The 21463-nt window shown below is 37.9% G+C and overlaps 1 protein-coding gene across 1 annotated transcript; it reads right to left on the reverse strand.

Annotated features, from left to right (window-relative positions):
• Positions 1-7963: 7963 nt before the first annotated feature.
• On the reverse strand, positions 7964-21115 carry LOC114523660 (multidrug resistance-associated protein 4-like). The gene is made up of 8 exons (XM_028544655.1): positions 21059-21115; positions 18689-19240; positions 16854-17227; positions 15614-16614; positions 15064-15336; positions 10125-10695; positions 9728-9873; positions 7964-9394 (listed from the first exon to the last, which is right to left on the reverse strand). The coding sequence occupies exons 2-8, from the start codon at positions 19205-19207 to the stop codon at positions 8457-8459; spliced, it is 3822 nt and encodes a 1273-aa protein (XP_028400456.1). The 5' UTR covers positions 19208-19240; positions 21059-21115; the 3' UTR covers positions 7964-8456.
• Positions 21116-21463: the final 348 nt, after the last annotated feature.

Consider the following 21463-nt stretch of genomic DNA (forward strand, 5'->3'; position numbering starts at 1 on the left):
TATTCAGAATATTGTTTTAGTATAATTACAAAGGAGATTTTTTGAAAAAACGAATTTGTTGTAGAAAATACATTTGTTTATAAACGTAAACAGATATCTCGACAAGTTTACGGCAATTCAAATAAAACAATGTTTTACGCAAAATAAGTTAAGCAGCGTGCTACAAGGTAGTTTTTACCTCGAATTTTGGCCAGATTTTTTCCCTTTTAGGGACAGTATTTTTGTCAAAATTATCGTATTTAATTTTGAAAATACTCCGCGAAATTTTCCCGAAATTAAATACCCCGTCAAAATGGATGTAGAGCTCGTATGTTAGCATAGATAACGCATTTTTTAATCATAAAATAATACAATAGTAACTCCAAAAAAAGAATTTTTATGAAATAAGAAATATTTCGCGAAGTTTAATGCCTTTTATATTTTAAATTTCGCGAAATATTTCTGATATAATGGAAATTTTTCGTCCATCAAAAACGCGAAATCCGAGGCCAGAGTTTTCTATAATCACCTTTGTTGTTATATTATACTATTTCTTTTGTAGTATTATTAGTATATATTGCATACTTATCTAATTAATGTGAAGAATGTTACGTTTACACAGTAAAAGACAAATTTACGGTGTCAAAATTGAATGGTATCCAAAAAGGGTAAATGAAATCTACACCACTCCTGGCCTGGCACTCTGATTTTCACAATCGCAATAATCACAATAATCGCAATCAATTTCAGATAAAATTATATAAAATTTAGACAGTTCAAATCAATTTAGCACGGTTGCAAATCCAATTTAGAAAACACACACATCAACGCCTTAAATAACTCAATTTAGGTTACAAAAATACTCGTGATAACGACAACCAATAAAACTCCAGCTAGGATGCTCCCTTTGCTCTTCGAATCTCATACTGTCATACAGCTGGCACTACAAATGAAGGAGCCTCCCTATTGTGAAAAAAAAGACATGATTATTGAAAAAAATCATTAGATAATCATAATTTCTTTTTTAGTATGGCAGCTGCTAAGGTCCATATGGATTATGCATGGAATGCTCTTCCTGATGACCTGATCATATTTGACTATTTTTTTAAACTAGCATATTTCTAATTATTGTAACTTTGGTAAATAGTTGTAATTTAATGTAGATATTAGATAACATATATTTGTAAAAGCGCATCCAATTGAAACCCTTGAAACCCCTGAAACCATTGAAACCCTTGAGACAATTGAAACCCTTGAAACCCCCAAGACCATTGGAACCATTGAAACCCTTGAAACCCCTGAGACCATTGAAACCATTGAAACCCTTGAAACCCCCGAGACCATTGGGACCATTGAAACCATTGAGACCCCTGAAACCCTTGAAACCCCTGAAACCATTGAAACCCCTGAAACCCTTGAAACCCCTGAAACCCCCGAGACCATTGAAACCCCTGAGACCATTGGGACCATTGAAACCATTGAAACCCCTGAAACCATTGAAACCCTTGAAACCCCGAGACCATTGGGACCATTGAAACCATTGAGACCCCTGAAACCCTTGAAACCATTGAAACCATTGAAACCCCTGAAACCCTTGAAACCCCTGAAACCCCCGAGACCATTGAAACCCCTGAGACCATTGGGACCATTGAAACCATTGAAACCATTGAAACCCCTGAAACCCTTGAAACCCCTGAAACCCCCGAGACCATTGAAACCCCTGAGACCATTGGGACCATTGAAACCATTGGAACCCCTGAAACCATTGAAACCCTTGAAACCCCCGAGACCATTGGGACCATTGAAACCATTGAGACCCCTGAAACCCTTGAAACCCCTGAAACCATTGAAACCATTGAAACCCCTGAAACCCTTGAAACCCCTGAAACCCCCGAGACCATTGAAACCCCTGAGACCATTGGGACCATTGAAACCATTGAAACCCCTGAAACCATTGAAACCATTGAAACCCCTGAAACCGTTGAAACCCCTGAAACCCCCGAGACCATTGAAACCCCTGAGACCATTGGGACCATTGAAACCATTGAAACCCCTGAAACCATTGAAACCATTGAAACCCCTGAAACCCTTGAAACCCCTGAAACCCCCGAGACCATTGAAACCCCTGAGACCATTGAAACCCCTGAAACCCTTGAGACCATTGAAACCCCTGAAACCCTTGAGACCATTGAAACTCTTGAAACCCCCAAGACCATTGGGACCATTGAAACCATTGAAACCCTTGAAACCCCTGAAACCCTTGAAACCCCTGAAACCCCCAAGACCATTGGGACCATTGAAACCATTGAGACCCCTGAAACCCTTGAAACCCCTGAAACCCTTGAGACCATTGAAACCATTGAAACCCCTGAAACCCTTGAAACCCCTGAAACCCCCGAGACCATTGAAACCCCTGAAACCCTTGAGACCATTGAAACCCTTGAAACCCACAAGACCATTGGGACCATTGAAACCATTGAAACCCCTGAAACCCCCGAGACCATTAAAACCATTGAAACCATTGAGACCATTGAGACCATTGAAACCATTGAAACCATTGAAACCATTGAGACCATTGAAATCATTGAGACCATTGAAACCATTGAAGGCCTTGGAACCAATGAAACCATTGAAAGCCTTGAAACCCTTGATATCCTGAGACCATTGAAACTATTGAAACGATTTACCTGCGAAATTCTTTTAAACAAAAACGCTTTGGTAAAAATGTTCTACAAAAACGTAAATATTCGAAACCGGAAGTGGCTAATTTGAAACCCTCGAAACCGGAACACTTGTTTCGACCAATCAGGTAGGACATTGCGAGACGTGCTACCTGACCCGTCACTCAACACGAAAACTTTACCAAACTTGTAAATTCAAAATGGCTGCAAAGCATATTTTAGCGAAGGCCTGGTTGCTAAGTTTTGAGCGATTTTGTGCAAAAATACGCGATTTTCTAAAAAATCTCCTCTTAATTTGCATTGCCCACTCTTCAAAAAGAGCTTTTTGCGTAAAAATTTAATGCATTTGATTAAAATATATGCGCCAATTCTTGTTACGAATGTCAACATTTATAATAAGGATGCCAGAATACCATAATGTATAATTTCTTTAAAAATTAATTAAATTAATTAGTTAAAAATAATTCATTTCCAAAAACTATGCATTAAGCTTTTGTGATGTTAATTGAATTGTGCAAATTGTGCAGTGATGGAAATATATGTTTATCGCTTTACGTGAGGGGATTTTGCATGCATGTATTTCTAGTCTTTATATCTTAAGATGTGTTTTTCTTCCTTGTCTAATTCTTGATCTAATGTCCTATGAACCTGATCTACTTCTTGGGCTTCAGTTTTAACTTCCTCTTGCTGTGTTTCTGTCTTTTGATATTGCATATTTTATTTATCCATTCAATTCCAATTCCTCCACTTCCATTGGCTGCATTCCATTTTCACCTTCATTGTCAATTGCACACTGTATTTCGTCAATTTCCACTGTTGGTAACCACCCTCTGTTCTTGATACATCTTGCTTGCCCAGGCAATCGTCAGTGTTCCCTAGCACTATATATAAACACCCCTCGTTCATTCCAAATAGCCAACATACGCTTTCTGGATCCTCGTTTCGTTGGTTCACTCCGAAGGTAACATTCCGTAAGTAGTCTGTCTGTCTCCTGATATTGCATATTTTATTTATCCATTCAATTCCAATTCCTCCACTTCCATTGGCTGCATTCCATTTTCACCTTCATTGTCAATTGCACACTGTATTTCGTCAATTTCCACTGTTGGTAACCACCCTCTGTTCTTGATACATCTTGCTTGCCCAGCCAATCGTCAGTGTTCCCTAGCACTATATATAAACACCCCTCGTTCATTCCAAATAGCCAACATACGCTTTCTGGATCCTCGTTTCGTTGATTCACTCCGAAGGTAACATTCCGTAAGTAGTTTGTTAACCTCTTTCGTCCACTCACGTTTTACTCTATTATGCACAGGGCCTTTAGTGTTGCCTTCAGCCCCTTCTGTGCGGTTGGTTTGTATATTTGTAGTTTCCATGATTGGCTACCAAGGCCATAATCAGTATGCACGGGAAAAACGTACAGTCCGCCCAGAGTTTAGATTTTAACCGAACTAACTGAGGACTGGTTTATACGTCGCATTTTGGTCATGTCGAATGCAATTCAGATAATAAGATGGTAATTCATTTTTAAAAACAAGTGTTGAGAAGCGTGGATTTAGAATTGTTTCGACGATTCTTCGATTTTGCCAAGAGAATTTAATGAAATTCTACTGTGTTCATACTGCAAATACTCACTATGATTTTACTGAAAGTGCACTTTTATTGTAATGTATGACAGTATGAGTTATTTAAAATTCAAAACCAAATGTCTATGCATGTGTGTATATAGCATAGCGCTCAGGCATACAAAATATAACAATAGGAATATTTCTACAGGGTGTCCCAAAAAAAAACGAAACCACTTAAATATGCAAGAATAATAATATTGTTCGGGTTTGCACCATAGTTCAGCTAAAATTACTTTTAGCATTGTAAATGAAGGATTAAGAGCCATTTTCAATTCCCAGAGGTGCTTATCTATTGCGCTTTAGAGCTATATTAATGTTCTGCATATTTAAGTGGTTGCTTTTTTTTGGGACACCCTGTACAGTGTTTCTACGTGTTAATATTTTTACGCGTATAAACATGCAGGGAATATTATCTTGCCATATTACGCTGTAGTCTTAATTCGTTATGCAAACGGTATTCAGTAAGGGTGTATGCTAGTCAATTATACGGTGCATTTTGGTCGCGTCGAACGTAATTTGAACAATAGATAATGAGATGATGATGAAGCCTAATAAGGTTTAATAATTATACCGAAGTCCCGAAGGCGTAAAAACAATTGTTATCTGTGATTTAAACCACTAATAACTAACCTGGCTGCGATAATCTTTTGCTTGTGTTTGTACTCCACAACCTATTTTACTTCGAAAGCCATATAGCCCTAAACTCTATTATAATTTAAATGAATAATTTATTTTTACATAATACCAGCCTATATATAAAAACATCAAAAGAGCAACGTCGCAAAGTGATCCAACTTACCAGTATATCATCAACCGAAAATGATGTACCAAGTAAAAATAAAACGAAGCATTGGACTTCAAGTTCCAAACACATCGAATCCTTCAAGAGACCATGGAAACTATATTAGCCATTTCCCAATCGAGCAGGGTACTGGGTCTATACGCGAACCGCAAAGCATTTATGTACTGTTTGGAGGGACAGGTTCGAAATCATTTGTCCCTCCAAACAGTCCATAGATGCTTTGCGGTTTGCGACTAGACCCAGTACCCTGCTCGATTGGGAAATGGCTAATTGAGACAGCATGAACAAATGAAATTCACCATTCTTATCTCCTGTAATCTTGACATGGTTTTCGGAATGTTTTGTGTAGTTTATTGCAGATCAGTATCCATATCAAAGATAACATGAAATACTTCATCCTGATTCGAGATTTCGTCCCAAGTTCCAGGAATCGCCAGTAATTCTAGCTATAAACGAAAACGAATAAAGACAGACGACCAATCCCACTATCTCACATACGACGACTTTATTAAAACCTATGCCCTATTTGCAGTAGTGGAACTTTTATGCCCTATTTGCAGTAAACCAATGGAGTGGACAAGTTGCAAAGACAGATCAGATGGGATCAGATGGATACGTGTTCGTTTCGAAACTGTAGAAAATATGACTTCTATTGGTCCAGAAAATACTTATGAAAAAAGATATTCAACTTTGTAAACAAGCGGCTTAAAAAATCGATGTAAAGATTTGCTTTAACCCAGGGTTAAGCTAACCGGCTTTTGAACAACCGGCCCCTGGTGTATATGTTCTGTAAAGAGATTTGCGAATTCACCCTGTTAAGAGAAAGCCACCAAATTGAAGGCGAAGGAAAACGCGTACGAATAATTGATGAAACAAATGTGGGCAAAAGAGAATATCATAGTGGTCATGTCGTCGAAGGCCAATGAGTTTTCGGTGGCATAGAAGAAGACTCGCGCAAATTTTTTCTTGCAGTAGTAGAAGATCGATCCGAGAAAACTCTGATCCCGATGATACAAAAATGGATAAAGCCAGGAAGTATAATAATTTCTGACTGCTGGAAAAGCTATTTCAATCTTCAGAAATATGGCTATATCCACGAAACGTCAATCATTCTGTTGAGTTTGTGAACGAAAACGGAGACCATACGAGCAAAATAGAAGGCCACTGGAAACAACTAAAATCGAGCCTCCCCACCCATGGAAGAAGAAAGCACCATTATCCGTTACCATTATTAAAACACCATTATTAATCGTGATCAAGATTGGTATACATTATTTCTCCAATGTATCAGAAATATTTATTACCCAAACTGACGACAGAGGCAAATGCGCACAACTTAAATCGTTGCCGGTTGCTCGTCAGCTCTCAATAGGTCAATTCGGGAACTAAGTCGGTCAGTTCAAGATTATATACTTGTAGCAATGTGTATAAATAGTTATAGATAGATAGTGACTTATTGAAAATTGTACATCAGCATCAACGTTTAATTTCATTCCATTCGAATTCAGAGCTGCATTAAAACTGATTAGAATTAAAGCGAGACGATACGCCTACGCTCCGGCAGTATTGACTGGATTTGGCTCGCAATTGATGCGTGCATGGTATAAATACAAAATCTATATGATTAAGGCATTAGATATACTTTCCTTTGACCTGCAAAATTTTTGTCGAATGTCTGTCATTTTTTAATTACAACAAGTCCAGTCTTAAATAACATCCCAATAAGTCAATAATCGAGCGATGTTTGAATGCATGTAGATATACCTGCAAGCGTAACGTCAGTTTCCTATTTTGTTTGAAGCGGGCACAGGTTGACAGGACAACGCGTAAAGGCTGCTTTTCAATTACATGTTTTTTATTCGCACGTACACGTACGGAATATTTTAAATGCTTTTAAATTTTTATTAAGGCTGTTTTCCACTTACGCGTTTTTCATACGCACGTACACCCACGTAAAAGGATTTATCCTTGTACATGCTACCTTTGAAAAAACCAAGTGAATAAATCGAAGGAACTTCGTTTTCTGCATATTTTAGTAGGCATTAGTTGACCTAGATGTTAAATAATAAAAATTTAAAAGCATTTAAAATTTTTTGTACGTGTACGTGCGTATAAAAAACGTGTAAGTGGAAAGCAGCCTTTAGCCACATAGTCTTAGCCTGACCCCAGCTCGCACACAACGTTAACTTATCCCAACATTGACCAAAGGTTGTATTCTTGGTTAAGTCGTGACTAAACCTTAATACAACGTTCTCACAACGTTGTTTGTTCTAATTCATTTTCGACCACGTTAAGCAAAGTTAGCTGGCCACGACATCTTCGTTTCCCGTTACGAAGCAACGATTATCAACAAACGCTTATCAATTTGATAGATTTTTGGTATATTTATTCAGGTCTCAGACATTAAAAATCTTCGCTGTATTTCATTAATTTCATAATTTGACCTGCTCCGATAGCAATCCGGTACCGTGTGAACGGGGCCTTAATTTAACATAACTGCAATATGAGAAAGCTTTGGATTAGATGACAACAAGCCTGAATACTTCACTATATATATATATATATATATATATATATATATATATATAATATATATATAATATATATATATTATATATATATATATATATATATTTTACTCGTTCTTTGTTGTCCATAACGATGGCATGCATGATTTACAGATCGAATGCGTTTACGAGATACAGTACATCACCTATAGCTGTAGTTAAAAAATATCATGACTTTTGCTCTACTTTGACACCCTGACGTAACCTACAATTACACAAAAATTACCGTTATGTGCACCAGTCCGATTCAGTCGTGTTTTTGTGAAGTTGTATATACGGGCATCACTCATCAGGAACAACTGGAATATCTATAATACTGAATTTTTATTCGTTTTTATTGCTAATTTGCAATACTTCTTTTATAAATAGGTAAATAAAGCCTCATTAATTAGTTCGTACACTATCCGTATTTATGTTCGTGTGTAATGTAGCGACAGTGAGGATTCTTTTATCATGACGAATGACGAATTAACTGGGGGAATTTCGTTTCAAACCAATCAGCAGGTTTGTTCACATTTGCAGTAAGGCCCTGTTTACATGGAGGTAGGGTGACCCTAGTGCTAGGGCCAAGAAATAGTGGTTGTTTACATGAGATGGGGTCACCCTACCGGTAGGTAACCCAATCAGAATTTTGACTACTTCCGGTAAAAAGGTACATTATTTACCATTTTACATGAATTCTTTAAAATTTAGGCATTCTGATTGGCTTTGCCTAAACAGTTTAAAAGAATTGTGTGAGAATGTTACGAAAACAGTTAAGAATGCATCTCACGTGGTGCATTGAGATGCACAGAATAATTCATTGATCCATCTTCGTCAAATTTTCGTTGGACTTTTCTTCACTAATTCGAGCGAGTTCTGCAAAGAATCCGTTCTTATCGAGCAGAACGTTCGGCTTATCAAACTCAACAATAGCGCCATGATCTAAAACCATAATTCTATCACACTTCTTAACTGTAGCCATTCGATGCGAGATGATTATCATTGTGCAACCTTTAAACATGTTATAAACAACTTCATGAATTTGTTCAGCAGTTTTCTTGTCAACTTTTCCAGAGGCTTCATCAAAAACGATAATGCTATTTCGTTTTAATAAAACTTTTGCAAGATGGAAAAGCTGTCGTTGACCAATGCTAAAATTCGAACCACTGCCAGTGCATATGTTGTCCAGCTTGTTTGGCAGACTTTCAACAAGAATGCCTAATTGCATTTGATTCAAAACCTTCCAGATTTCAGAGTCGTCGAATTTACCTGTTGGATCCAAGTTCTCTCTGATTGTACCGTTAAAAAGCACAGGTGACTGAGAAACGACAGAAATGCGTGTTCGAGTTGATTGTAGATTGAAATAAGCAATGTCAGCATTATCTATAAAAATACTTCCTTCAATTTCTCCAATTCGCATGAGGGCAGCGACTATAGAAGATTTACCAGCACCTGTCCTTCCCACAACACCAATCTTTTCGGATCCATTTATCTGGAACGATAAAGCTTTCAAAACTGCCGGCCCATTTTCGTAATAACGGAAGAAAACATCTTTGAACTGTATTTTTCCAAATTCTGGCCACTCTTTACGTGGTTCTTCTTGGATTTCATCACCTTTTTCTGGCTTTATTTCCGTATAAGCAAGAATTCGTTCAGCAGATGTCATCTGCGATTGTACTTCGACAGCACTTCGAACCGCAGCTGCTACATAGGTTAAACTTTGAGATGAATACATAATGGCCAAAGAAGCAATAACTGAAATGTAAGAAGAGAAGCATTGTAACTGTAAAAACGTTAATATGTCAAGGCCATTGCCGTCAATCGAACGTTAATTGAGGTGGAGCATATTTATATATTCTGCCATGCCTGGCTAATTTATTTTAAAACCAATTTTACTTTCAATAGAAATCAGCCTGGCATCTTTTTTATGCATCAAACTTTAGTCGGAACTAATGCTCGAAGGTAAAACAACCCACGAAGTTTCACACCTTCATGTAATATTATTTCGTTGGGCACATTATAAAATAATGTAATGATAAACATATGAAATACAAAAACATGAACATAATTCAGTGTCATGAATCCAACCTGCAGTAGATGAATCCTTTACGGTAACGAACACGGTTATCACGATCGCAATCAAAAAGATTAAGAGAATACAATCCATGACAAGTCCAAACCAGCGCGCCGCCGTGTAGTATGCAAACATACATTGATGGTGACGGTCAGTGAGACTAAATTGAGAGATGTTTTTTACGGTGCGTCGAATATACAAAATAGCACTTAGGCCCAGTTCATACGTCGCATTTTGGTCGCGTCGAATGGAATTCAAACAATAGATAATGTGATCGTAATCTGGCTAAATGAGGTTTATAATTTCTATCTATAGTTTGAATTGCATTCGACGCGACCAAAAGGCGACGTATGAACTGGGCCTTACTATGCTTATATTAATAGGGCATTTATATTAGGCTATGAAAAATACCTGAACAAAACCTTTATAAACTCCTTCTGTCTATTGTGTACACGAATAATCCTCAGTCCCTCCAGAGTGTTCGAGAAATGGGAATACAATGGACCGCTGGCTTCCGACATTAGACGTTTTATGTCCATTACTGGTTTGAAGAAAAACCTTGACACGGCGAAACACATGATTATTGTGACGAGGACAGGTAACAATAGAGAAATGTTGGTCATAACACACAGAACGATAGCTGTCAAGGATAATGCCATAGTCTTGAAGAAATACATCATATTATACGGCAGAAGATCTTCTAAGTTGTTGATGTCCTGAGAGAATCTGTTGAGGATTCGACCAGCTGGGTTCACTGCGAAAAAATGGATAGGGGCTCGAAGAAGGCGCGTTATCATCTTCCCGTGGATGTTGTAACTTGCTCGAATAGGTAAAAGGCAAATACAAGAATACGAAAGCATAGTAACAAACACTGCAGGAATTAAATAAAGTGGGTACGAAATAAACGCCTGGTGTAACCTCTCCTTCTGTTCCGTTAAAAGTGGCATTGATGAAACTTGAAAGTCAATATATGTTGTCAAACCTATAGGAAGTAAAAATATGTCATCAAAACCAGTACTGTAGGTATGTGTGGTATATATTGAGGGAAGGGACAAATTTACATTCTTAGGTTTGAATAGGCCCGTCAGGGTAAGTATGGTAGAACATTTTTGTCGAAAAATGTTAAGTATCCACAATCCGTATAAGGTTAACCTTAGCAATTAAGTTCAATAGAAAAACTAACGCTCGGAACCGACGTTTCGATGACATCCTGCGAAGGAAACTACGTTGAGCCGCAGGCACTTCACTTGGTAAAACATTGCTTCTATGTCTGCCATGAATGCATGCATGCTTCCCTTGCCTGAATCTCGTTAACACACAAAACAATGTATTTGTGAGACTCGGTCCTTGAAGCAGAAGATCGTTTAATGATGTCCTTTGAAATCGAGCACTGCAGTCGAAAACGACTCTAATCTTATCTGGCTTTTTAGGATGGTATAAACCATGGTGAGAAATGTACTATATTTTACCAGATTCAGCAGTAGAATGATTTTTCTTTGGCACCTTTTCGGCATACCCTTTCATAATGATATCTTCAACAAACTTGACATAGTCTCAATAGTACTTTTCATCACGTTGCGACTTTTTCTTCAACTTTCTTTATGAACAATTTGTCTTCGTGGGAATAAGTATCTCCGAGGGAATGATGGGAAAGTGCATGTTCGTTAAAATCCATCTCAAGTGTGTTAAGTAAGGATTTCGGTGTGAGAATTTCTTTAACACGTTCCACTTCTCTGATTGTGATTCGATTAGCGACTATCACATTAGAATCATTCTGGCCATGTACATGAAGAGGACCACTTATTGTCCATCCATGACGCAAACAAACTGCAAATGGACCATTTCCTACGCTGGGGAGAACTTGTTGAGGTTCCAGTGCTGCAGGACAGTGCAAAGCATCCATCACTGCCATTATCATAAAAGGCATATGTTTCGATTACTTTTTCGCTTCCTTTGTGTCTTACACGAACAGGGAGAATGGTATGAAATACTGTTGACTCGTTGCATTGAACCGTGGTACTTCCGTTATTCACCTTTATATCATCCTTAACAGGATCCTTTGGACTTGGGTCTTTGTCCGAATTTTTGTTGTGAGTTTAAACCCAGGAATATGCAGCGTTGTCGGGTGTAGCTTACAACACGTTTCGCATTTCTTCTTCTTCATACATCCTTTCACCATGTGTTCACTGCCAAAACAACCAAAACAGAGCCTCGTTTCTTTTAAAAATTGTTTTCTTTCATCAATAGACTTTTTCAAAAACAATTTGCAGTTTTCTAGTTCATGACGTCTGTTGCATAGGGGACATGGTTTGATAATAGGCGATGACCCCGCTCCGTCAACATTGGTAGGTACTGCGAATGCGTCAACATCGGTAGCAAAGCTCGACTGTTTAGAAAAGTTTTGTCTCCTCTTACCCTCCTTTCCTTTACTGTCACTCTGCTTGTCGCTCAACGCTGCTTTACCAAAGATTGGATCATTAGCTGACTCTGCACACAAGGTTACAAAGTTGACCAAATCTTCGAAAGTTGCAGATTGCTGTTGGGTTTTTCGCATCTGAATTGCACGATCTCTCCACTTGTTTTGTAAAGAGAATCGTAGTTTTCGAACCACAATTTGCAAATTGGAAGGGTGATCAAGTGCCATCCTATACGACAAGCTCTTCATTGCGGTGTTGCATTTCTTCAGAGGAAAGTGAAACGTTTCAACTCAGTAGCATCATCAAATTTCAATGTTGGCCAATTGAGCACTTTGTTGATATAGGCTGAAGATATTTTGTAGGGACCCCCGTATTCGTTGTCTAGTAACTGTTTGGCTTCAATATATCCTTCACTGGGATCAGCATATAAGCATCCACTTATTAATTCTGTAGGTTCACCAGTAAGATATTGGTTGAGGTAGTACAAACAATCAACAAGATTGGTCTTCGATTCGATGCGGCATTTAAATGCCGTAATGCCGTAATAAAGGATTGATAATTTAAAGGATATCCAGAGAAATTTGATATTTGAGGTTGTGGCAAAGTCATCGCCTCAGCCAATCGTCGGTTTGTTTCGATTATCTTGACTTTTGTGCCTGGTTCAAGCGATTCATTCGTTTCGTTTACAGACTCGCCCAGTTCTTCAAAGTTCTGTTGAGGATTAAATTCCGTAGCCATGTAAATAGCTACCAAATAAGCCCGTTCACGGCTCGATACTAGCGATATAAAGTATTCATAGACATAGAATTTAAACTAATGTAAGTGCACGTTTCGGTAGACGATTCTTGCCTTACAGGTCATAGTAAAAGTACGCGCTTTGTAAGTTTCAGATGATATGTAATGCTCTCTGTTATACAAATACTGTTTAAATTCTGTGACTTCGTTATAATCGTTGTTCATTGAATGTGTTCCAGCTTCACGTTGAAATACTATTATGCTCTCAGTTCGATTTTCCTTTTCTTTTATACGTTAGGAGTTAATCATGCATTAAACTATATGCATGCATTTACACTGACCACAACGAACTTTGTCAAAATATTCCTCCTAAACCAGGACAACAGGACGAAGACGTTAAACTCTCACCGCTGACCTTAAGCGGAGTATGCGCAAAGGATGCGCAGACGTTAAAAAATGGTGAAGTTTGTCTTCGTCTTCGTACTTCGTTGCCTTGCTCAAACTCCCTATTGTCAAGGACAGGACAACTTATGGAAATTTACATTAAGTTATAAACATGCAAGCAAAACAATAGTCTATTGTTCTAGATCTTTCCAGTGAATATAATAATGTCAAGTTTAGCACGTATCGAGTCTGATTCAACGTTAAGTGATGGCTTCTGTTTTTTGATTAGCAGCATTTCGTAAATCAGACAATCTATTTTCCCTTTGACACTTTTTAAGTAATGAAAAGTCTTTAGTCAAATTAATAAACCTTGGGTCTACGTCATGATCTCTATGAAGGTGTTTACATATTGACGATGAGCTCCGATAGTGTTCTTCTTTCTGAAACAAGTGTCGAGTTGTGAGGCCGATATATTCTGCATCGCACAGAGGGCATGAAACTTTGTAGACCACACATTGTTGCATGGTTGATCAGTGGAGGGAAAGAAGTGAAAGAATCTGGAGTGAAAGAATCAAAACCTTCTCTGATCAACCAACAGTGTGTGGTCTACAAATTTTCATGTCCTCTGTGCGATGCAGAATATATATCGGCCTCACAACTCGACACTTGTTTCAGAGAATAGAAGAACACTATCGGAGCTCATCGTCAATATGTAAAAACCTTCATAAAGATCATGACGTAGACCCAAGGTTTATTAATCTGACTAAAGACTTTTCAGTACTTAAAAAGTGTCAAGGGAAAATAGATTGTCTGATTTACGAAATGCTGCTAATTAAAAAACACAAGCCATCACTTAACGTTCAATCAGACTCGATAAGTGCTAAAGTATTTACTTGACATTATTATATTCACTTGAAAGATCTAGAACAATAGACTATTGTTTTGCTTGTATGTTTATAACTTACTGTAAGTTGTCCTGTCCTTGACATTAGCGAGGTTCAGATTTGACTTCCACTACCACTACCGAGACCTTTAAATGGGAAAAAAAACAATCAGATGCGACCAGTCTACTTGATTAACCAATCACATGCTGAATAGGTCAGCAAAAGGTAGTGTTAGTGGTAGTTGCATGAGATCAAATCTGAACCTCGCTAATGATAGCAGGATGTCATCGAAACGTCGGTTCCGAGCGTTAGTTTTTCTATTAAACGTATCTACAATCATGTGCAAAAATTATTGAGACACGGTTATTACACCTAGTATCTACCCCCTCTCTCCCTAAAAGAATGTTGTTCCTATGATAACAAGCCATTTGTAGGCCATTGAAATCATATTATATGGCTTTTCAAGATCCTCTATTCTCTATTGGTTTCCATGCTAAAAAACTTCGGTTTGATATTTTACAGCACAGACCTCACGCTCGGTCAATGATCAGTCCATATATGTCGTTTGGTATACGAAATATACTACAATACCATACAGGTAGAGCAGATATAAAAGTATTGCATGAATTTCGCGCATAAGAACTAAAAAGGAGCACATTTTCACTTTTGTGCTACGTTATTTTGCATTTGTTTACGTGACAACTAGTTATCATTGTTACAAGTCAACTATGGGCGCTATCCTTTAAGCGGTCAGAATGGTAAGAGTGATCATATTTTGAATTCAAATAGAGGATTTCGTTAAGAATATAGCGATGAAACCGTTTTTTTGCAGTATAAAGGAAAGCTCGCTAGTTAACGCGCGTCGCGAAGGAATGACTATAACGGAGGTGTCATTTTACAAGTACAGTTTCCCTGCTGCTCGTGACTTACCTTTTCCGGCTCCAATTACTAATAAAATTAGTGCAAGAAAGGTCGTAGGGGCTCCATGCATAAAATACTTTGCGTACGTCTTGATGGAAACATTGCCAATTTGTCGATCTTCTTTAGCCTCACGTAACTGTTCAGCATTTCCCAAATCATCATGCCTTTCCACATGTTGACTTTCGTCATCCGTCTGCATCATCACCTGATCTACTTTATTTGTAGTATTTATTCCCTGTAATTGATTTACCTCATCCACCGTTCCCTGAGCAACAACCGTTCCTGCAAAATTATCGTACACTATGATGAATCATAATGCGGTTTTTTGAAAAACAAATTATTTATAGAAATACTGTTATTACTTTCGTACAAGATTTCACGGTCTCCTATTAAGCAATAGGCTTGTGTTAAATCGTCATGTCCAACTCCAACCAGTGACGTAATCACGTGGGATACGACTTTTTTCATGCACGCTATTACGTGATTACGTGGGGGCTCGTACTGAATCACCACGTTAGGACGTCAACGTAATTCTCTAACTGCATATTTAACTGCATACCTTTGTCTAACTTCACAATGAAGTCGGCTTCATTTGAGTATTTGCGTGAGACCATAACCACAATCCGTTTAGATAACAATCCTTTTAGAACCGTTTTGAAAATAAAGTCCGCAACCTTTGGGTCTAAAGAACTGAGAGGATCATCAAGTAGATATATATCTGCCCGCGAGTAAACAGCGCGTGCCAAAGCGATACGTGTCCGCTGTCCACCACTCAATGTTGCACCGTGTTCTCCGATACGTGACAAGTCCTGTTCCGGAAATGTCCTAAAATCCCTTTCCAACTGACAAGCTCTGATGGTTTCTAAGTACCACTGCTCGTTAAAAGCTGAGCCAAATAGTATATTCTCCCGGATAGTGCCTGGAAAAGCCCACGGTGTATCCGAAACATAAGCAATGCTCCCTGAATGTTTTAAAGATCCCTCTTTAATAGCAAGATCTCCATCAAGAATACTTATCAGGAGGGAAGACTTTCCACTACCCACCGAACCGGTGATAATAACCAATCCATCGGTTTCAATTTTAAAAGAAATATTTTGTAACTGAAATGTGCTGTTTTCCTGGCAATGTGTATCCTGATGAGCGACCTTACGGGAATAATTTTCAAGCCAAATGTAAGGAGTACAGCATGCTTTCAACGAGGCCTGTTTTTCTTTAGCTGACGATTCTTCAAGTTCTGGACGGCCAATATGGTTGGATCGATTAACATTCATTATGGGATCAAGATCGTCAGAGCGTTCTAAGAAATGCTGTATCCGAGAAAGTGCAGTGAGAATATCCGTTGTAAAATGAATTGAGACAGGAATTTCCATAAGAATTGCATCGCTTATACTCTGACTTAGTAAAATTGTCGTGAATACAAAAGAAAATGTTAGCATGGTGGTGTCAGTAAATATTAGAATGACGATTGTCACGAATGTCGAAAGAAGCTGCCCGCACACACTGAAGGAAACAAAAATGGAAAAAATTGTCCATCGCTTTGCTTTGAATTTGATTTCCTCCCTAAATCAACAAAAGAGGTTGAAATACACCAAGGATACTCGAAAACAAGGATATTCGACAGACCAATGATACTCGAAATATTGAATCGGGGAGTAATAAAGTATACATTTTCCAACTTTGACACATCATCGTAGTAGAGTGATATGCATCTGTGAAAAAGCGCAATTTTTTAGCACCCAAACACCTCCTTAATTTACTTCTCAAATGCCTAAATTATGATTATTAACATTTCAACATACCATCTTGTTGCTTGAATCTTACTCCGGTAGATATGTTCTAAACCATTGAGCTTGACAGTAAGAATGATCGTTAGGAATTCTCGCAGGTAACTAAGACGATTTTCGCCAACTTCGGAGGCACTTTGTCGCAACTTCACATCGCTTTTCGCAATTGAAATGCGAATTATGGCAAGAAATATGGAGACAAGAAGACCAGGAATTATTTTCCATCCAAGAACTAAAAAAAGCCAGCATGTGTATAGAAACGCCGCCATCGACTTACGAAACAGGTATAGAATAGATCTGTCTGCCATTAAGGCTAAACGTTGCGTATCGTTACAAATCAATTCCAGCACCTTCCCAGGGTTTAACGTCGTTTTGCTGCATTTCAGCACCTAAAAAGAAAAAAGTCCCCAGGTAATTTAATTAAGGATAGTAAAAGTATAATGATGGTCTCAATATATGACACACGGTATTTGACAGATTTCTCTATCAGGTATAATATCGGATGAAGGTCCTAAAGCGAGGTTTGTGCGAAAAGACCGAGGTCCGATATTTCTCAGCAAAGATGGAGATTGGAGCATGCATGCGAACTCATATGAGCAGATAACCTGTGGGTATATTTTAAGAGCGTCTTTCGGTTTACATTTAGAACTGTGAACTAGGTGAGGTTAAATTCTTGCATGAGGAGTATATTTTGAAATGATTTAAAGCATGTTTAACGATTTTGAGAAGACACACTAATATAATTAATTTGCTCATAAGTGATTTAAACAAGTACGATCGTACTATACAGGGTGTCCCAAAAAAAACGAAAACTATTGAAATCACTCATTGTTAAAATTTGAATGCTGTGTTCACGAAATACAGCTGCCCGTGGGGATTTAATGCAACTCATAAAATGCTAAATGCTTTGTGTTGCTAGAGAAAGGGGACATGTCGAAGGTCATGGTCCTTGAGATGCACATTTAAATAATGTTATCCATATATCATTTTTGCGAACAAGCAAATTTTACTGCATCATATGCATGCATAAAAATGAGTATGGTAAACATTTATACACCTGTGGGTCCCAACAGAGTGCTTAGGCATTCAAACTCTAACAATTGCATTGTTATGAGTCTAACAATTGCATTGTTATGAGTGATTTCAATAGTTTTCATTTTTTTGGGACACCCTGTCGTGGACCAGGAACTGCGTGACCGAGTTTCTGAACTGCATTGTATTTACAAAAATAGAGAGGACAATGTATTTCTAATCGTTTGCGTTTACTTATATATAGGTTGAATATTAATGATATGTATATATCATTTGCTGCACATAGAGTCAAGAATTGCTTGTAGCTTGCTTCAACGGTCAAAAGTAAAAATTCGAACTCCGACAATCGATGCAGAATATTGCTTAGAATAATTGTGCCAAGTTTCAATCCGATCAAACAAGTAATGATAGAGCCTTAGGGTTTTTTTAAAGAGCGTCGCCCCTAACAACAACAACAACAACAACAACAACAACAACAACAACAACAACAACAACAAGAAAAAGATTAGCAGCGGTTAGGGACCAGTTCCTGGTCCAACAAGGGGAAATAAATGTTGCATTAATCCCTACTCAGTAATAAGAATCATTAATCATTATCTAACCCATTCAACTGTAACTATCGTTTTGAAAACCAGTCTTGTGCAAATGTTCAAAGATTACACACGGAACGAATGTCGTCAACAGTGAACTCCATATGTATATATATTTTGCACTTTAGACAAACAAAAAGTGCATAAAAGCAAAGTGTGCGAAAAGAGAAAGATTTGATGTCACTAAGTATACAGAGAAACCCTATTACATTACTACTACCGCATTACCTTTTGATAAATCAAGCCCAAAACAGCCGCCCTGGATTTGATTCCTAGTAACGATGTATTCAAATTGAAATGTCGCATGCTGAAGCTTCCAACTAAAGATGCAATAATCATTCCCCATAAGTAGACAATACACGCATATTTTGATCGCATGTCGTTCGCAATATTGTCATTCACAGCTTCCATTAATTTCAGTACCAAATACCGAAAGAAAACAGCGCCTGAGACAGCCGAGAAACACCAGAATGATACAACTCCATATTCTTTCCACGTTATATATCTTATCATCGCTTTCCAAAGTTTTGGTTTTCTCTGTTTTTGATTTGCAAATGTTTTCTCATCCCTCCAAATCTTCCCTAAGCGACCACTACGACGTTCGGCGCGGTCTTCTTTATCAACATGATAAAGATCGTTCAAATTGAGTGGATTTTTGTTTCCTTTCCACAATAGATCAACTATCCACCAAAGAGTTAATTTAGAGACGAAGTTAGCTTTGACTTTACGGTGAAATTTTACGGTCATAACTTCCTCGACCTACGTACACTCCCTCAATACCTAAATCCAAAATACAAGCCAAAATGTGTCAGATGCTCCAACGCGCAACGTAGTTGCTAGGAAAATTTTGATGACAAATTAAAAAAAGGGATTAAATATTTCGTCCAAAGTGGCGATACAAAGAAAATGTTTTTTACCATCTCTTGTTACTCGCCCGTTAGAGTTGAAATTTAAAAAAAAGACAGAGAAACTGCATGCTTGTAAATGGGAAAGTTCGTAAGTGGAATTATATTCTGAGGCCTTTTGCATTAAAATCTAGTTAACTTTTAATTATATAGTTATTGACGGACTTGGATAATCAGAGTGTATTTGTAAGTTGGCCACGTTTTAAGTAGCAAAAATACATAAATATACATAAAATATGAACGTCTAGATAGCGGCGAAGTCATTATTCCAGTCTTTTTGTGTTTACTTGGGCCAGGTCACACATCGCTAGTATATTCTATAAAGACTGGAGTAACAACTGGCGGATATTAACCGCCATCTATATGAAGCCAATTTGAAGCCAAATAAAATAAAGCCGATATAATACTACACTGAAAAAAAACCCGGGGTCGGTTGTTCAAAAGCAAGTAAAATTAAACCCAGGGTTAACGTTATCGTCTTAGAACAGCCGGTCCCTGAATTAAAAATTAATTTATCCCTGATCGATGCCAAACAAGTTACAACGGTCTTGATTAATCGATTGCCAGGAACTTTCCCAACGGTTCTGGTTACGCGATTTTAATTAATTTCCTGAGGCCGTACGTCGGCAGTTTGACAAGGGCTGCTTTCCACTCTAGCATTGGTAGTGTCGAGGTTTCGCAAATGTTCCTTGTCATTCTTTTCAGTAATAATCAAATCATCAAGGATACCTCCAACTCCTTGTAGGCCAATCAACACTATGTCCATGGTTTTTTCGCTACTCCAAAAAGCAATCTGGTATACCGACATAGCCCCAAATGCGTGTTAATTGTAACATACTGCTTTGACTCGTCATGCATCCAAAAGAACTTTTTGATACGCAGAAGATAGATCAATCTTCGATAGAAAATGTCTTCGCTCCCGTTCAACCTTGGTAGGCATTGGGTATTCTTGCACGTCAAGACACGGGTCAATGGTGACTTTATAATCCCCACATATATGCGTACACTGCCATTGGGTTTCAACACCGGCACGATTGGCGTTTCCCAATCGGAGAACTCGACCTTTTCCCCGAGTTTCTCTAACCGAGCCAATTCCTCACCAATTTTGTCCATCATAGCGAAAGGAACTGGTCGGAGTTTGAAGAATTTGGGAGTCGAATTTGGCTTTATCTTCAAATGGGCCTCTACTCCTTTAATCGTACTCAACGAATCATCAAACAACGGCGCATATCGATTAAATACTTGCTCCACATTGTTGAAAGGCTTTACAGAAACGTTCTTTATTTGACTTAATACTCCAGGTTTAACACTGCATCATAATTATACCAAATATACCTATACATAAATGCTTGGATGTAATGCTAGAATATGAATTAATGAATATTCAATATGAATTATGAATATTCTAAAAAATAAATATGAAATACCTGTTATGCTACCCCCGCCTGCACTTTATTGTTTTCGGGGCCTCTGAGTAATTTCTGGCAGATATACACATAGCGGCTAGGCTAGCAAGTGATAGTAGGAGCACTGGAGGCTGGAGCAGTATTAAGTTTATCCTTATATAGTGTCGTACATACTATTAAGTATACAATAATGTACTCGTATTAATTATTCTTAAATGAATTTCATTGTGGGGGAAAATTAAACTACAAAGTCTATTCATATATACTAAATTTGCATTTAAACTCACGTATTTTTAAGTTCTTTTAAAATATACACTCTTCCTGTCTGGTCGTCTGGTAGCCATATTGGATGTTATGGCCGCGCACGAGTTGGAGGCCTGATAACGATCAAATATCAAATTTATTTCGCGCGCTTTTTGATTCAAATTTCACAAACAATTGTCTTGTGTGATAAGAATTGGCTATCTTTAAAACCAGGAACGGGGAATCAAGGAAGGGAACGGGGAAGGGAACGGGGAATGATAAAACCAGGAATGGGAAAAGCCGGAATCTTTAAAACCAGGAATGCGAAAAGCCGGAATCTTTAAAACAAGGAATGGGAAAAGCCGGAATCTTTAAAACAAGGAATGGGAAAAGCCGGAATCTTTAAAACCAGGAATGGGAAAAGCCGGAATCTTTAAAACAAGGAATGC

Source organism: Dendronephthya gigantea, unplaced genomic scaffold, assembly GCF_004324835.1.
Source record: "Dendronephthya gigantea isolate DGI-Jeju-01 unplaced genomic scaffold, DenGig_1.0 000001F, whole genome shotgun sequence".
In the NCBI taxonomy this organism is placed as follows: domain Eukaryota; kingdom Metazoa; phylum Cnidaria; class Anthozoa; order Malacalcyonacea; family Nephtheidae; genus Dendronephthya; species Dendronephthya gigantea.